The 14347-nt window shown below is 38.4% G+C and overlaps 1 protein-coding gene across 1 annotated transcript; it reads left to right on the plus strand.

Annotated features, from left to right (window-relative positions):
• Window positions 1-1179: 1179 nt before the first annotated feature.
• On the plus strand, window positions 1180-9551 carry LOC142741252 (gastricsin-like). Its single transcript, XM_075850651.1, has 9 exons — window positions 1180-1235; window positions 1867-2023; window positions 4394-4511; window positions 6331-6449; window positions 6741-6940; window positions 7048-7155; window positions 7242-7386; window positions 7639-7737; window positions 9269-9551. Exons 1-9 carry the CDS (start codon window positions 1180-1182, stop codon window positions 9419-9421), a joined length of 1155 nt encoding a protein of 384 aa, XP_075706766.1. The 3' UTR covers window positions 9422-9551.
• Window positions 9552-14347: the final 4796 nt, after the last annotated feature.

Here is a 14347-nt window from a genome sequence, read left to right on the forward strand (position 1 = left end):
ATAATCTTGATTCAAAATGTTTTGTGTATACATCTCCTATACAGTCCTGTGTATCTCAATGGTTATAGACTACAAACAAATCCTGTGTGTGGTTTAGTCCTTCAGTCATGTATTACTTTACTCCATCTGCTCCATATTCTACTGTCTGTAGATAGCAAGAAAAATCCCATGAAAAGTTTAATATGACAGATAAGTCTAAAAGAAAAGGGCAAATGTGAGAGAAGCAACGGATGCTTAGAAAAGTGGGTTGATATGCACCTATTACAGTTAATCAGGGTCACTAACACCCAATCATTTTATGTAGAAATAACTGTATTCATCCTTTCATTATCAGAATAGAAGTAGGTGCAGGCTTCGGTTCAGCGTCCTACATCCCACTGTCAGACACCATACAGATGAATCCAAAATACAGCGATTGTGCAAATATGAATGTAGTTAACGGGGTTGTCTAGAGGTAAAATCGATAGGATAGGCCGTCAATATCTGATCGGTGGGCGTCCGACTCTCGTGTGACATAGTTTTACAGTATTAACCAGCGTAATTGTTTAACGGAAAACAGCTTTTGCCGAAAAGGCCGCAGCCCCTTCTAACAGCTCATCAGTAGGGGTGCTGAGAGTTGGAGCCCCACCGATCAGATATTGATGACCTATCCTTTCAAGACTATTATATTTGTGCTTATGGCATACAATTAATCTATTGCCTAAAAACGAAACCAGATTAGAAGTTAGATTGTGGCAACCTTCAGGACAATGAAAAAATCCCTCAGACTAAATCATACATGGATACTGACTGCATTTGTTAATCTATACGGATTAATTTTTTACTATTGTCCGAAAAGGTTCTATCCTTGGATAAATAATTTTATTTTAGCTGCACGTCGGCACTTGTTTCTTCCCTTGTTTGTTAAAGATTGCAGGAAACATTCTTTGCTAGCACAATGATTATCTAAACCCATTAAAATACCATTGACAGAACTCTTAGGGACTAGTTGATAGGAAATGTGTCAGGGCTCCAAAGTAAATAGAATAATCAAAATCATTTGAGGAAGGTTATATGAAAATTTTCGCAATTAGTGTCGTAAATTTAGGACGTTTCTGAGGTATAAGAGGCAAAGTCGAGTGCCTCAATAGTTTGTTCCAAAGATATCCTGAACACTGGTGTTTCCCTAAGTCTGTAACCATGAAGTTAGCAATCCTTGCGCTGGTTTGTCTCCAGCTGTCAGAGAGCTTGGTCAGGTTTGTATATACAAATATTTGTAACCCCCATTTCTAATATTCAATTATCCAATAAACATATTTTGGAATTTACAATGCTCCATCTCATTCTACCTTCTGATTTATATTTATGTGTTGTATACATACCTTTTCACTGCTGGCTTTAGATATTTGTAGTATAAACACTGGAGCCCTGCTGACCAAAAATGTTTTATCTAAGGCTTCGTTCACATCTGCGCCAGGGCTCCATTTTGGCATTCCACCAGTGCATTCCGTTAGAACGGTATCCTAACTGAAACAAACGGAAACCATAGGTTTCTATTTGCATCACCATTGATTTCAATGGTTTCCGTTTTTGTCTCTGTTGTGCAAGCGTTCCGTCACTTTGACGGAAGCAATACCGTACTCGACTACGCTATTCATTCCGCCAAAACGACTGAACCCTTGCACAACGGAGGCAAATGGAAACCATTTGCACCGGATCCCTCACCATTAAAAATCAATGCATAGATGTGAACGAAGCCTAATATACTGTTGGATACTATTATCTTATATACACTTTAAAATACATGTAGCCGTAAAACGTATATGACGTACATATGATCATTTATATATGTTATATAATGTACCTATCACTGCACTTACCATTCAGAGTCCCTCTGACAAGATTCAAATCTATAAGAGAGACAATGAAGGAGAAAGGTGTCCTCGAGCAGTTTATGAAAACGCACAAGAGGGATCCAGCAATGAAATATAGCTTTAACCACAAGAATGACTTTGCAATTGTCTATGAGCCAATGAACATGGACGTAAGTATTTTAACAATTCTTTTGCTTATTGCTATTTGATGTTTCCAAAATCTGAATAAATTTAATTTCGTTTGCACTTAAGAAATGAAAAGTAAAACTGGATCTGTCATATATTTATGCTAATGATAAGTCGTTTCCAAATATTTAGAACTTATACTTGCGCTGTGTTGCCTGCGCCACAAGTATGAGTCCCAGTATTTTCATATATTCATGCTCCCCCCCACCCTCCAGCTGATGATTGACACTTTTTCTCTCCCTATGCACAGTAATAGAGAGGGAGCACGAATACATGAACATACTTAGACTCAAGCTTGTGGCGCTGGTATTAGTGTCTGTCCTCTAAGTCAGCATATATATGTGACAAATACTCTTTAAGAAATGACTATTGGTTTTATATAGAGCCAACATAAATTGTCACATATTACCAAACGCTGTACTCAGAATTTGTCCACTCATACTTGTACTTGTCCTCAGCATGGCTTAAAATCAAATTTACATAATTTATACTCTAGCACGCTCTATGTTCAAAAGGATCATAGGGAGAAAGATTGATTTATCAGTATGTTAAAAACGTCATAATTAATAATGGTAAATGCTTCCAAACAGAACTCCATTATATATTGGTTCTAGTCCAACAGATATTTATGGAAAAAGCAAAGCAGTTTGCAATTTTTACCTATAGGACCCCTTATTCTCATAGCTTTGAATAGGGTCATTGGTATTCTACTGGTTCCAAGACTTGAATATGAATGCTTCCCTAGACGTATTCCATTAAAAACATTGGTGAATTAGAATAAAGTGGAATATAACTCACCAGAGAAAGTGGAATTCCCAAGCAATGGGGAGCATTTGTGTACTTGTTAAGATATATTAAAGAGGCTCTGTCACCAGATAACAAGTGCTCTATCTCCTACATAATGTGATTGGCGCTGTAATGTAGATAACAGCAGTGGTTTTTATTTTGAAATACAATCATTTTTGAGCAAGTTATGAGCAATTTTAGATTTATGCTAATGAGTTTCTTAATGACCAACTAGGCGTGTTTTTACTTTTTACCAACTGGGCGTTGTATAGAGGAGTGTATGACGCTGACCAATCAGTGACCAATCAGCGTCATACACTTCTCATTGTGCAGTGAAAGAAGCTGGGCTGGAACAATCACACTGTGCTGTGGATCATGCTGGGCTGGAACAATGAGAAGTGTATGAGGCTAATTGGTCAGCGGCATACACTTCTCTTTACAATGCCCACTTGGTCAAAAGTAAAAACATGCCCAGTTGGTCATTAAGAAACAAATTAGCATGAATCTAAAATTGCTCATAACTTGCTCAAAAATGATAGTTTTTAAAAATAAAAGCCACTGCTGTTATCTACATTACAGCGCCGATCAGATTATGTAGGAGATAGGGCACTTATATTCTGGTGACAGAGCCACTTTAAGATGGTGGCCAAGCAAAATCAGAGGACTCTATCAGGGTCAGGTACAAACAAGGTCAGCAACGTGTTACTTTTTTGGGAAGCAAAGCGTACTCAGAGTTCAGTTTAGGAGTCAGCAGCATTCAGTTGTACAAAGTACCAAGGGATATAATAAGAGGATAGTCGAGGAATAAGCCAGGTGGGAATTTGGAAACTAAAAGGTCAGAGGTAAGAAACACAGACAGAGAGTTAGCCAGAAACACTAGCTAACAGTAATACTATCCCTGGCACCATCTTGGTTCCAGTGTCCCCTTTAAATCAGAGTTAGGGCACATTCAGACGTGGCGGAATTGCTGTTGAATTCCGCTGCGGATAGTCCGCAGTGGAATTCTGCAGCAGCTGTTTTTTAAAAGTCTTTCTATACATTTTTTGGAAACTCAGTTCAGACGTTGCAGAAAATAACTGTGGCTGCAGTGCAGAATTTTCCCTCCGCTGCATGTTCTGTCCATTGTGGAGAAGAAGCATAATTTCACTGCAGATTTCAGCCTTTGCAATGCAAAAACTGAAATCTCTGGCAAGTCCGCTGTGATATCAGCAAAGTCTGAATTACCTGTCAAATATGCAAATGTTGGTGCAGATTCGTTGCGTAATTGCCCCGAATCTGCACCAACATTTGCAGCAGAAAATTTCCGCCACGTCTGAACATGGCCTTATGGGAATCTGGATGGATGGATGGTGTGCACTGCATCCTGGCCTGATGCTTCCTCAGAGCAAAAAGCCATAAAGAGTGGCCATGGATGAGCCAATGCACTAGAGAAGGACCATGAAAAATTCTGAAAAGTATATCTTGTCTGATAAAAGAGACAAAAACTTTACCAGAAGAAAACTTATTAGTTAAAACAATATATTATAAAGCTTTATTAAACATAATGCTGAGTGTTGTTTCTGTTCCAGGCTTGTTACTATGGACAAATTAGCGTTGGGACACCACCGCAAAATTTCATGGTACTTTTTGACACAGGATCATCCAATCTTTGGGTTGCTTCTACTTACTGCCAGAGTTCAGCTTGTCGTAAGTATTTATGAGGATCATATGAAAATTTGTTATAAGCAATAGAGTATTGGTTATTTTTCCAGAAACAGCGCCACTTTTAGTCATGGCATGTGTCTGGTATTGCAGTTCAGTCCCAGTCACTTGAACATTTAAGGATTCGTTCACATCTGCGTTGGGGTCCTGTTCTGACGTTCCGTCTGAGCATTTCGTCAGAATGGGATTCTGAACAGACACAAACGGAAACCAGAGGTTTCCGTTTCCATCACCATTGTTTTCAATGGTGACGGATCCGGTGCCCATGGTTTCCGTTTGTCTCCATTGTGAACCGGACCCATCGTTTTGCCGGAAGCAATACGCCATTGCTTCCAGCAAAACGACGGGTCCGGTTCACAACAGAGACAAACGGAAACCATCGGCACCGGATCCGTCACCATCAAAATCAATGGTGATGGAAACGGAAACCACTGGTTTCCATTTGTGTCAGTTTATGTCTGTTCAGGGTCCCGTTCTGACGGAAAGCTCCGACGGAACGTCAGAACGGGACCCCAACACAGATGTAAACGAAGCCTTCGTTTTCCCTTAATTACGATCTCTATTTGTTGATCAGCTATTACTTATATTTATATAATCTAAAAGAAATAATGTTAAAAATATACAATTATTTTTTAGTACACAAATATCATAAAAGGTACAGGTACTGATGCTGGTATACCAATTCATAAACAACATATCTCTCGAACTACTCATTGAAAATACAACAGATAAGCAAAACTAGATACTAAGCTGTATCCTGCAGTCAATGGGTGAGATTTATCAAAACTGGTACAAATAAAAAGTGGAATAGTTGCCCAAAGCAACCAAGTAGTTTCAAGCTCTCATTTTTCAGAAGCCTTTTTGAAAATGAAATAAGCATTCTGATTTGTTGTTTGGGCAACTACTACAATTTTCCTTTACTCCAGTTTTGATAAATTTCCGGCAGTATCTCTAAAAATTTCTGTATCACAACTCAATTCAAAATAGGGTTATTTTAGAAACCACAAATGGGGATATTTAATTTAATTCCTCAATTGATATTATTTTAAAATATGTTGCAAAAAAGTGACTATGAGATTTTATACTATTTTATAAAGTGATGGCATATCGCTATGATATGCCATCACTTTATAGTCGGCAGTGGATCGACCTCTAGGACCCCCACGATTCTGAGAAGCACTCAGTTGTGTTGTATCTTCAAGCAGATGGTAAAAACAAATAAATACATTTATCTTATATATACACAACAAATACCTTTTCTAAAAGTTGTAGGTGGGTGACTTTTATTTCCCATAACAAAAACACTAAATATTTAAATTGTTATAATTTTATAGGGCCTAAAAGTTTCTGGGACATTAGTCCGAGCCTTCTTTCTTAAGGGATGTAGTGGCGTACCTTCGTAGAGGTAGACCGTGATAGGTCCATTATTAGCAGGGATTTAGGCTGGGGTTGCAGTAATAATATTAGCGTGCAGCCACAGATCTGTTATGAAATGACAGAAGACGTCACCTATAATGAAAATAAAAAAGTCTGGCGCTCCCAGTGGGGGGTGGAGTCCATTCTGAGATTTGCTATGTGGCCCTATGATTTCTCTGTGCACCCCAAGTGGGATGCCTGTATATGGTTTCTCTCAACAGGTTATTGTCAATGGAACTTGCTTTTTACTATGCCAAAATGCTTGTTTACAATAACAACGTCTTGGTAAATACATTTAAAAAAATGTTTCTCTCTTTTTCAGTAATCTGTTTTATTTCTCTAAATATAAGTAATGTAGGTCACTGATTAAAGTATCTTGTTCTTTTAGAGAACCACCCACTATTCAACCCAAGCCAGTCTTCCACATATACCTCCAATAATCAGCAGTTCTCCATGCAGTATGGCAGTGGCAGTCTTACTGGTGTATTTGGATATGACACTGTAACTGTAAGTAATGGATCCCATTATATATTAACCATAGCTTTTATATTTAATGCAGAAATTGGAGATTTAAAAAGTAACCAGGTACGAAAATTATACCTCACTAAAGTGTGCCAAGCCTAGTGGCTGTTTTCATAATATGAAAAACAGCAAAAACAGGAACGTCATGGAAAATCACAATTGTAAAAATGTTCTGATTTCAGCTAGTAACACAGACTATCCAACATTCTGTAGAAACATGTTTTCATAGATTATTTGTTATATCATGTATAGTTTTTTATAATCTTTCTTACATAGGTACAAGGCTTGACCATTACAAACCAAGAGCTGGGACTAAGTGTGAATGAACCAGGTACCAACTTTGTTTATGCTGCCTTTGAAGGAATCTTTGGAATGGCCTACCCTGCTCTTTCTGCTGGAGGTGCCACAACTGCTATGCAGGGCATGCTACAACAAAACCTTCTCACTTACCCAATCTTCAGTGTCTACATGAGTAGGTATGTTTTGGTAAATGTGTTCAACTTAGTTTTCTTAGTTTTGGTTATTGATGATGTTGTTATTGAAGAAGTGATAACATTTACATGTCTTTACAATTTCCTTGCAGTCAATCAGGGATGGTCGTATTTGGTGGTGTTGACAACAATCTGTATTCTGGTCAGATAAACTGGGCACCTGTCACTCAAGAGCTGTACTGGCAGATTGCAATTGATGAGTGAGTATTTGCAGGCTAAATGTAGGCTTGTCATGGCAAATCCTAGTACTCATATAGTAATGATCCACATTACTAATGTATTTCAGGTTTTCCATCAATGAACAAGCAACAGGTTGGTGTAGCCAGGGTTGTCAAGCCATGGTGGATACTGGGACCTCTCTCCTTACTATACCACAACAGTATTTGGGAACCTTCTTGCAGTATGTGGGAGCTCAAAGCCAGAATGGAGAGGTGAGAAGGGTCACAGAAGAACCATGGAACGATACACTAGTTGAAAGGAAGTTTAGAGATGTGAAATAATATTGTTATATAGTTACAATGTGTAGATTGCTGCAAAAAAGCAAAAATTTGTACATAAGTAAGATTTAAAATGTAATAATATGGAAACTAATGCAGCCTACCATGGTCATAAAGAATGATCAGTCTGTTTTCACAGTCTCTTGGTAAGACAAAGACATTATCAATATGCTTCTTGTTTCACAGTACCTGGTAAACTGTAACAACGTGCAGAACCTGCCGACCATCAGCTTCACAATCAATGGAGTGCAGTACCCCATTCCTCCTTCTGCCTATATTCTCCAGGTACCTTCTTTGTTTTTTTTTATCACATTCGCGTGAAAAATCATAAAACATTGTTGACGATGTTATATACATTATTTTAAATTACCAGCTGTTATTTATTTACAAGGAATAATTCATTTTACTCACTCTGCAGAGAATGTATTGTACAATCTCATGTCCCCATCACCCCTATACACACAATGTAGCCAAATAAGGCTTCGTTCACATCTGCGCCAGGGTCCCGTTCTGACTTCTGTCTGAGTTTTCCGTCAGAACGGGACCCTGACTGACACAATGGTTTCCGTTTGTCACCGTCGTGCAAGGGTTCCGTCGTTTTGTCGGAATCAATGGCGAAGTCGACTACGCTATTGATTCCGTCAAAAGACGGAACCCTTGCACAACGGAGACAAGTGGAAATCATTCGCACCGGATCCGTCACCATTGACATTGTCAATGTCAATGGTGATGGAAACGGAAACCTATGGTTTCCGTTTATGTCAGTCAGGGCTCCGTTTCGACGGAAAGCTCCGATGGGAAGCTGCGACGGAGCCCTGATGCAGATGTGAATAAAGCCTAACCTGCAGATATGTTGGATCACGCAAAGATTCAAAAGCTTTGAACGATATTAGGGTCAAGATTCTTTGAAAGATATTAGGGTCTTGTTTTAAAACAGATGGCTGCCACATTAAATATTTAGTAAAAAGAATGAGTACTGTCAACAGGGAAACTGTACATTTCAAATTGTAAAATAAATATCTAAATCTTAGGCTGTGTTCACACTGAGTTTTTTGCAGGAGGAAAATTCCTCCTGCAAAAACTGCTCCAGACGTTTTTTGCACAGTGGTTTGAAAAAAATTGGCAAAATACTCGTCGAGTTGTTTTTTATACCATTTCTGACAGATTGAAATGGGGTTTTGGAGGCGGAAACTGCCTCAAGATGGCTCATGTCGCTTCTTTTTACCGCGACGCGTTTTTTTTGCTCGCGGTAAAAAAACTCGTCCAACTCCCATTGAAATCAATGGGAGGCATTTTCGGGCGGTTTTTGACGAGTTTTGCGGAGTGGTTTCTGCACCAAAAAACTCGTCAAAACTCAATGTGAACAGAGCCTTACCCCTCAAACGTGTTCACAGGTCCTGCATGGCAGCAAATTAAGTCCTTATTGGTCCATATTATGAACCTGTAGGCACGTTTAGTGCCCATGTGAGGAACCATATTCTTCTCCAGAAGAAACGCTTCCAGGGAGAACATCTCTGTAATATGGCATGAGATGGAGCATGTCACCATTTTTTTTCACACAGATTCTCACAGAATATTCCCCCATATGATTTTATGTGCCTGCACCTTTATTTTGTTTAAGAAAAACTTGTAATTTGCCCCATGTTTTAAACAAGGATTTAGTGTCTTACAAAAGAGTTCCTACAAATGAGACCTACACATACACTTTTCACCGGATGTGCCTTTATTTTCTCTACAATATTTAAAATGGTGTGTGAGGACAACATTCCGGTAATCTATTCTTCCCTACTTAAGACATTATTCTTTTAATTTGCAGAATAATGGCTACTGTACTGTTGGAGTAGAAGTGACTTACCTGCCATCTCAAAATGGTCAACCCTTCTGGATTCTGGGTGATGTCTTCCTCCGCCAGTACTACTCTGTATATGATATGGGCAACAACAGAATGGGATTTGCACAATCTGCATAAATACAGAAGTTCTGAAGGTTCCCTCTATGTAATTGTGTTCATCGAAAAATGTTGCAAATTACTAGTGATATACTGATAATACTAAACTGAAGATAAAGTAATGAAAAAGGAATTAACTAACAAATAAACCAATGCCACTGACTTCATTTGTTCAAATGATTTGTTGTAACAACATAAATTCCCAAAACAACTTGTTTTATTTTATTACTATAAATTGTACAACATGACATTGTGCATATATGAATTATATCATGACAAGAAACCAACATTGAGTGGAAACTTAATTCTACTAAATCAATGTATTCAAATAAAACATTTCATAAACACTTACTTGTGCAAATGTTTATTTTAGTAATGTCCTAAAGTAACAAATTGCAATCTCTCTATGTTTTCTATAAAATATATGATGCCTATAACATTCATAGAAATATGCTTGTTTTATTGAAATTTGTGATATATGGTATACTGTAGACCAATGTCATTTATGTAGTTATATATTTACATAGTTGATAAGGTTGAAAAAAGACACAGTCAAGTCCAACCTATAATCCGACCTTAATCCAGAGGAAGTCAAAATACCCATGAGGTTCATGCCAATTGCCTCATTAGGGGAAAAATTCCTCCCTGATTCCAATATGGCAAACAGATTAAATCCCTGGATCAATGTCCCATCTCCAGAATCTAGTACTCATAACTTGTAATATTATATTTTTCAAAAAAGTCATCAAGGGCCCTCTTGAACTTATTCAAAGAATCAACCATCACAACATCCTGTGGCAGAGAATTCCATAGTCTCACTTCTCTCACAGTAGAGTCTGGGTCTGTGAAGATGGTGAATTCTTTTTTCCTCTAGACGTAGAGGATGCCCCCTTGTCCTTGTTACATGCCTAGGTGTAAAAAGATTATTAGAAAGATCTCTGTACTGTATAATTATATATTTGTAGATTGGAATTATATTGCAATTATATTGCCCCTAAGCCGTCTTATTTCTAAACTGAATAGCCCTAAGTTTGATAACTTTCTTGGTCCTGAAATTCGCCCATTCCCTTAAAGAGGCTCTGTCACCAGATTTTGCAACCCCTATCTGCTATTGCAGCAGATAGGCGCTGCAATGTAGATTACAGTAACGTTTTTATTTTAAAAAAACGAGCATTTTTGGCCAAGTTATGACCATTTTTGTAGTTATGCAAATGAGGCTTGCAAAAGTCCAAGTGGGTGTGTTTAAAAGTAAAAGTCCAAGTGGGTGTGTATTATGTGCGTACATCGGGGCGTTTTTAATACTTTCACTAGCTGGGCGCTCTGATGAGAAGTAACATCCTCTTCTCTTCAGAACGCCCAGCTTGTGACAGTGCAGATCTGTGACGTCACTCACAGGTCCTGCATCGTGACGGCCACATCGGCACCAGAGGCTACAGTTGATTCTGCAGCAGCATCAGCGTTTGCAGGTAAGTCGATCTTACCTGCAAACACTGATGCTGCTGCAGAATCAACTGTAGCCTCTGCTGCCGATGTGGCCGTCACGATGCAGGACCTGTGAGTGACGTCACAGATCTGCACTGTCACAAGCTGGGCGTTCTGAAGAGAAGAGGATGTTACTTCTCTTCACAGCGCCCAGCTAGTAAAAGTATTAAAAACGCCCCGATGTACGCACCTAATACACGCCCACTTGGACTTTTACTTTTAAACACACCCACTTGGACTTTTGCAAGCCTCATTTGCATAATTAAAAAAATGGTCATAACTTGGCCAAAAATGCTCGTTTTTTAAAAATAAAAACGTTACTGTAATCTACATTGCAGCGCCTATCTGCTGCAATAGCAGATAGGGGTTGCAAAATCTGGTGACAGAGCCTCTTTAAATACCTTGGTCGCCCCTCTTTGCACCGATTCTAGTTCAGCCATGTCCTTCTTATACACAGGTGCCCAAAATTGTACACAATATTCCATATGTGGTCTGACTTTTGATTTGTATAGAGGCAAAACTATGATCTTGTCATGAGAATCTATGCCTCTTTTGATACATCCCATGATTTTTTTTGCATTGGCAGCAGCTGCCTGGCACTGGTTGCTAAAGGTAAGTGTACCGTCCACCAATATCCCCAAATAGTTTTCAATAGTAGTTTTACTATGCATAATTGTAAAATGTGTTTCCTCGGCCCAAGTGCATAACCTTAGATTTATCCATAAAAAAACTTAAAGGGGTTGTCCCAAGTTGACTCAAATTTTTTTTTTTATACATTCTAAGCAGGAAATGAATTTTAAAACATTTGGTGTTAAAAAAAATTTAAAATTCATTTCCTAAATGCCTTTTTTTTACACTTGATAACTCAGCAAGTGCTGGTTATCTTTTCTAAAAAGGGGCGTGAGCGGCTCGATGTCAATCAAGCCGCTCTGCTCTGCAGTGTGCGCGCTCCCGATGTTGCTAGATACTGTAGTTCTAGCAACATCGGGAGAATGTTCGTCTCAAGCGGGCATGGTAAGCCCGATTGAGACGAACTTACCGTGAATGTCATGAACCCTACACTACACTACACTACATTCACCCCGTTTCGGCAAGCCACTTTTCCCTCCCCCACCCTGTCACTACATTTTTGTACCCGCCGCATCGGTGCTGCATCAGCACCCGGCGAACAACTAAAAATATATAAAATAAAATAATAATCACCTAAGACGTTCTAACGGCGCTCTGAACGTTCCCGTCACTTGCCATCTTCCTTCTTCTTGGCGCCGCTCGCATTCATAGTAACAATGCGTTGTGGCGCTGATGACGTAATCATATCAGGCCCACGTGATTACTTCATCTGCGCCCACCGCTCTGTTATTGTGAATGGGAGAAGAAAAGTGACGGGACCGTTCAGCTCTTCGTGGGAACGTCTTAGGTGAGTTTATTTTTGTATGTATGTTGTTATGTATGTATGTATGTATGTATGTATGTATGTATATGTTTTCTTGTATGTATGTTGTCATGTTTGTATGTGTATATGTGCATGTATGTGTATATGTGCATGTATGTTTGCATGTATGTATGTTTGCATGTATGTATGTTTGCATATATGTATGTTTGCTTGTATGTATGTATGTTTGCTTGTATGTATGTTTGCTTGTATGTTTGCTTGTATGTATGTTTGCTTGTATGTATGTATGTATGTATGCTTGCTTGTATGTATGCATGTATGTATGTTTGCTTGTATGTATGTTTGCTTGTATGTATGTTTGCTTGTATGTATGTTTGCTTGTATGTATGTTTGCTTGTAGGTATGTATGTTTGCTTGTATGTATGTATGTATATGTTTTCATGTATGTATGTTTGCATGTATGTATGTTTGCATATATGTATGTTTGCTTGTATGTATGTTTGCTTGTATGTTTGCTTGTATGTATGTTTGCTTGTATGTATGTTTGCATGTATGTATGTTTGCATATACGTATGTTTGCTTGTATGTATGTTTGCTTGTATGTATGTATGTATGTTTGCATGTTTGTATGTGTATATGTGCATGTATGTTTGCTTGTATGTATGTTTGCTTGTATGTATGTTTGCTTGTATGTATGTATGCTTGCTTGCATGTATGTATGTTTGCATGTATGTATGTATGTTTGCTTGTATGTTTGCTTGTATGTATGTTTGCTTGTATGTATGTTTGCTTGTATGTATGTTTGCTTGTATGTATGTATGTTTGTATGTGCATGTATGTGTATATGTGCATGTATGTTTGCATGTATGTATATTTGCATGTATGTTTGTATGTATGTATGTTTTCATGTATGTATGTTTGCATGTATGTATGTTTTCTTGTATGTATGTATGTTTTCTTGTATGTATGTTGTCATGTTTGTATGTTTTCATGTATGTGTTTTCATGTATGTATGTTGTCATGTTTGTATGTGTATATGTGCATGTATGTTTGCATGTATGTATGTTTTCATGTATGTATGTTTGCATGTATGTATGTATGTTGTCATGTTTGTATGTGTGTATGTTTTCATGTATGTGTTTTCATGTAGGTATGTTTGCATGTATGTATGTTTGTATGTATGTTTTCATGTATGTATGTTGTCATGTTTGTATGTGTATACGTGCATGTATGTTTGCATGTATGTATGTATGTTTGTTTGTATATATGTCTGTATGGCCATGTATGATACTGTCTGCTGGCGCCCTGTATCTAAGCCAACTTTGCCGCAGGCTTCTATACATGGTATAACAGTCAGTATCACACATGAAAGTGAAAGTAAGCCTACGACATGTTTTATTTCATTTTTTTTTTTATATTTTTGATTTTTTACAGGTTTGGTGTTTGGACTACGTCGGTTTCGAGGACTACTTAGATGACGCTTTTTTTTTCATCAATAAAATGGTTAATGAGGGTTGTGTTGGGGGTGCTTTATTTCAATAAAATATTTTATCTAGATCTTTGTCTTTTTCTTTTCACATTTTATTACTACCACTTTAGTAATGGCCGCTGTCTGAGTGACAACATCCATTACTAAGGCGAGGCTTAGTGTTAGCCGGTGCAGAGGCTAACACTAACCACCATTATTACCCCGGTACCCACCACCACCAGGGGTGCCGGGAAGAGCCAGGTACGATCCAGTACCCGACCATCTGTTGTGATGGTCGGGCTCTGGGGCGGCCGCAGGCTGGTATTATGAGGCCGGGAAGGGCCAAAAACAGTGGACCTTCCCACCCTTGTAATGCTAGGCTGCTGCTGCTGTGTTGTATCTGGCTGGTTATAAAAATGGGGGGGACCCCACGTCATTTTTTTTTATTATTTATTTATTATTTTTATTAAAAAGACATGGGGTTCCACACAATTTATCATAACCAGCCACAAACAACAGTGTTATTAGCCTGGGAATGGACAAAACCAGTGGCCCTTCCCACCCATGTAATGCCAGACTGCTGCGGCCTTGTATATGGCTGGTT

This window comes from Rhinoderma darwinii, chromosome 2 (genome assembly GCF_050947455.1).
Source record: "Rhinoderma darwinii isolate aRhiDar2 chromosome 2, aRhiDar2.hap1, whole genome shotgun sequence".
NCBI lineage: Eukaryota > Metazoa > Chordata > Amphibia > Anura > Rhinodermatidae > Rhinoderma > Rhinoderma darwinii.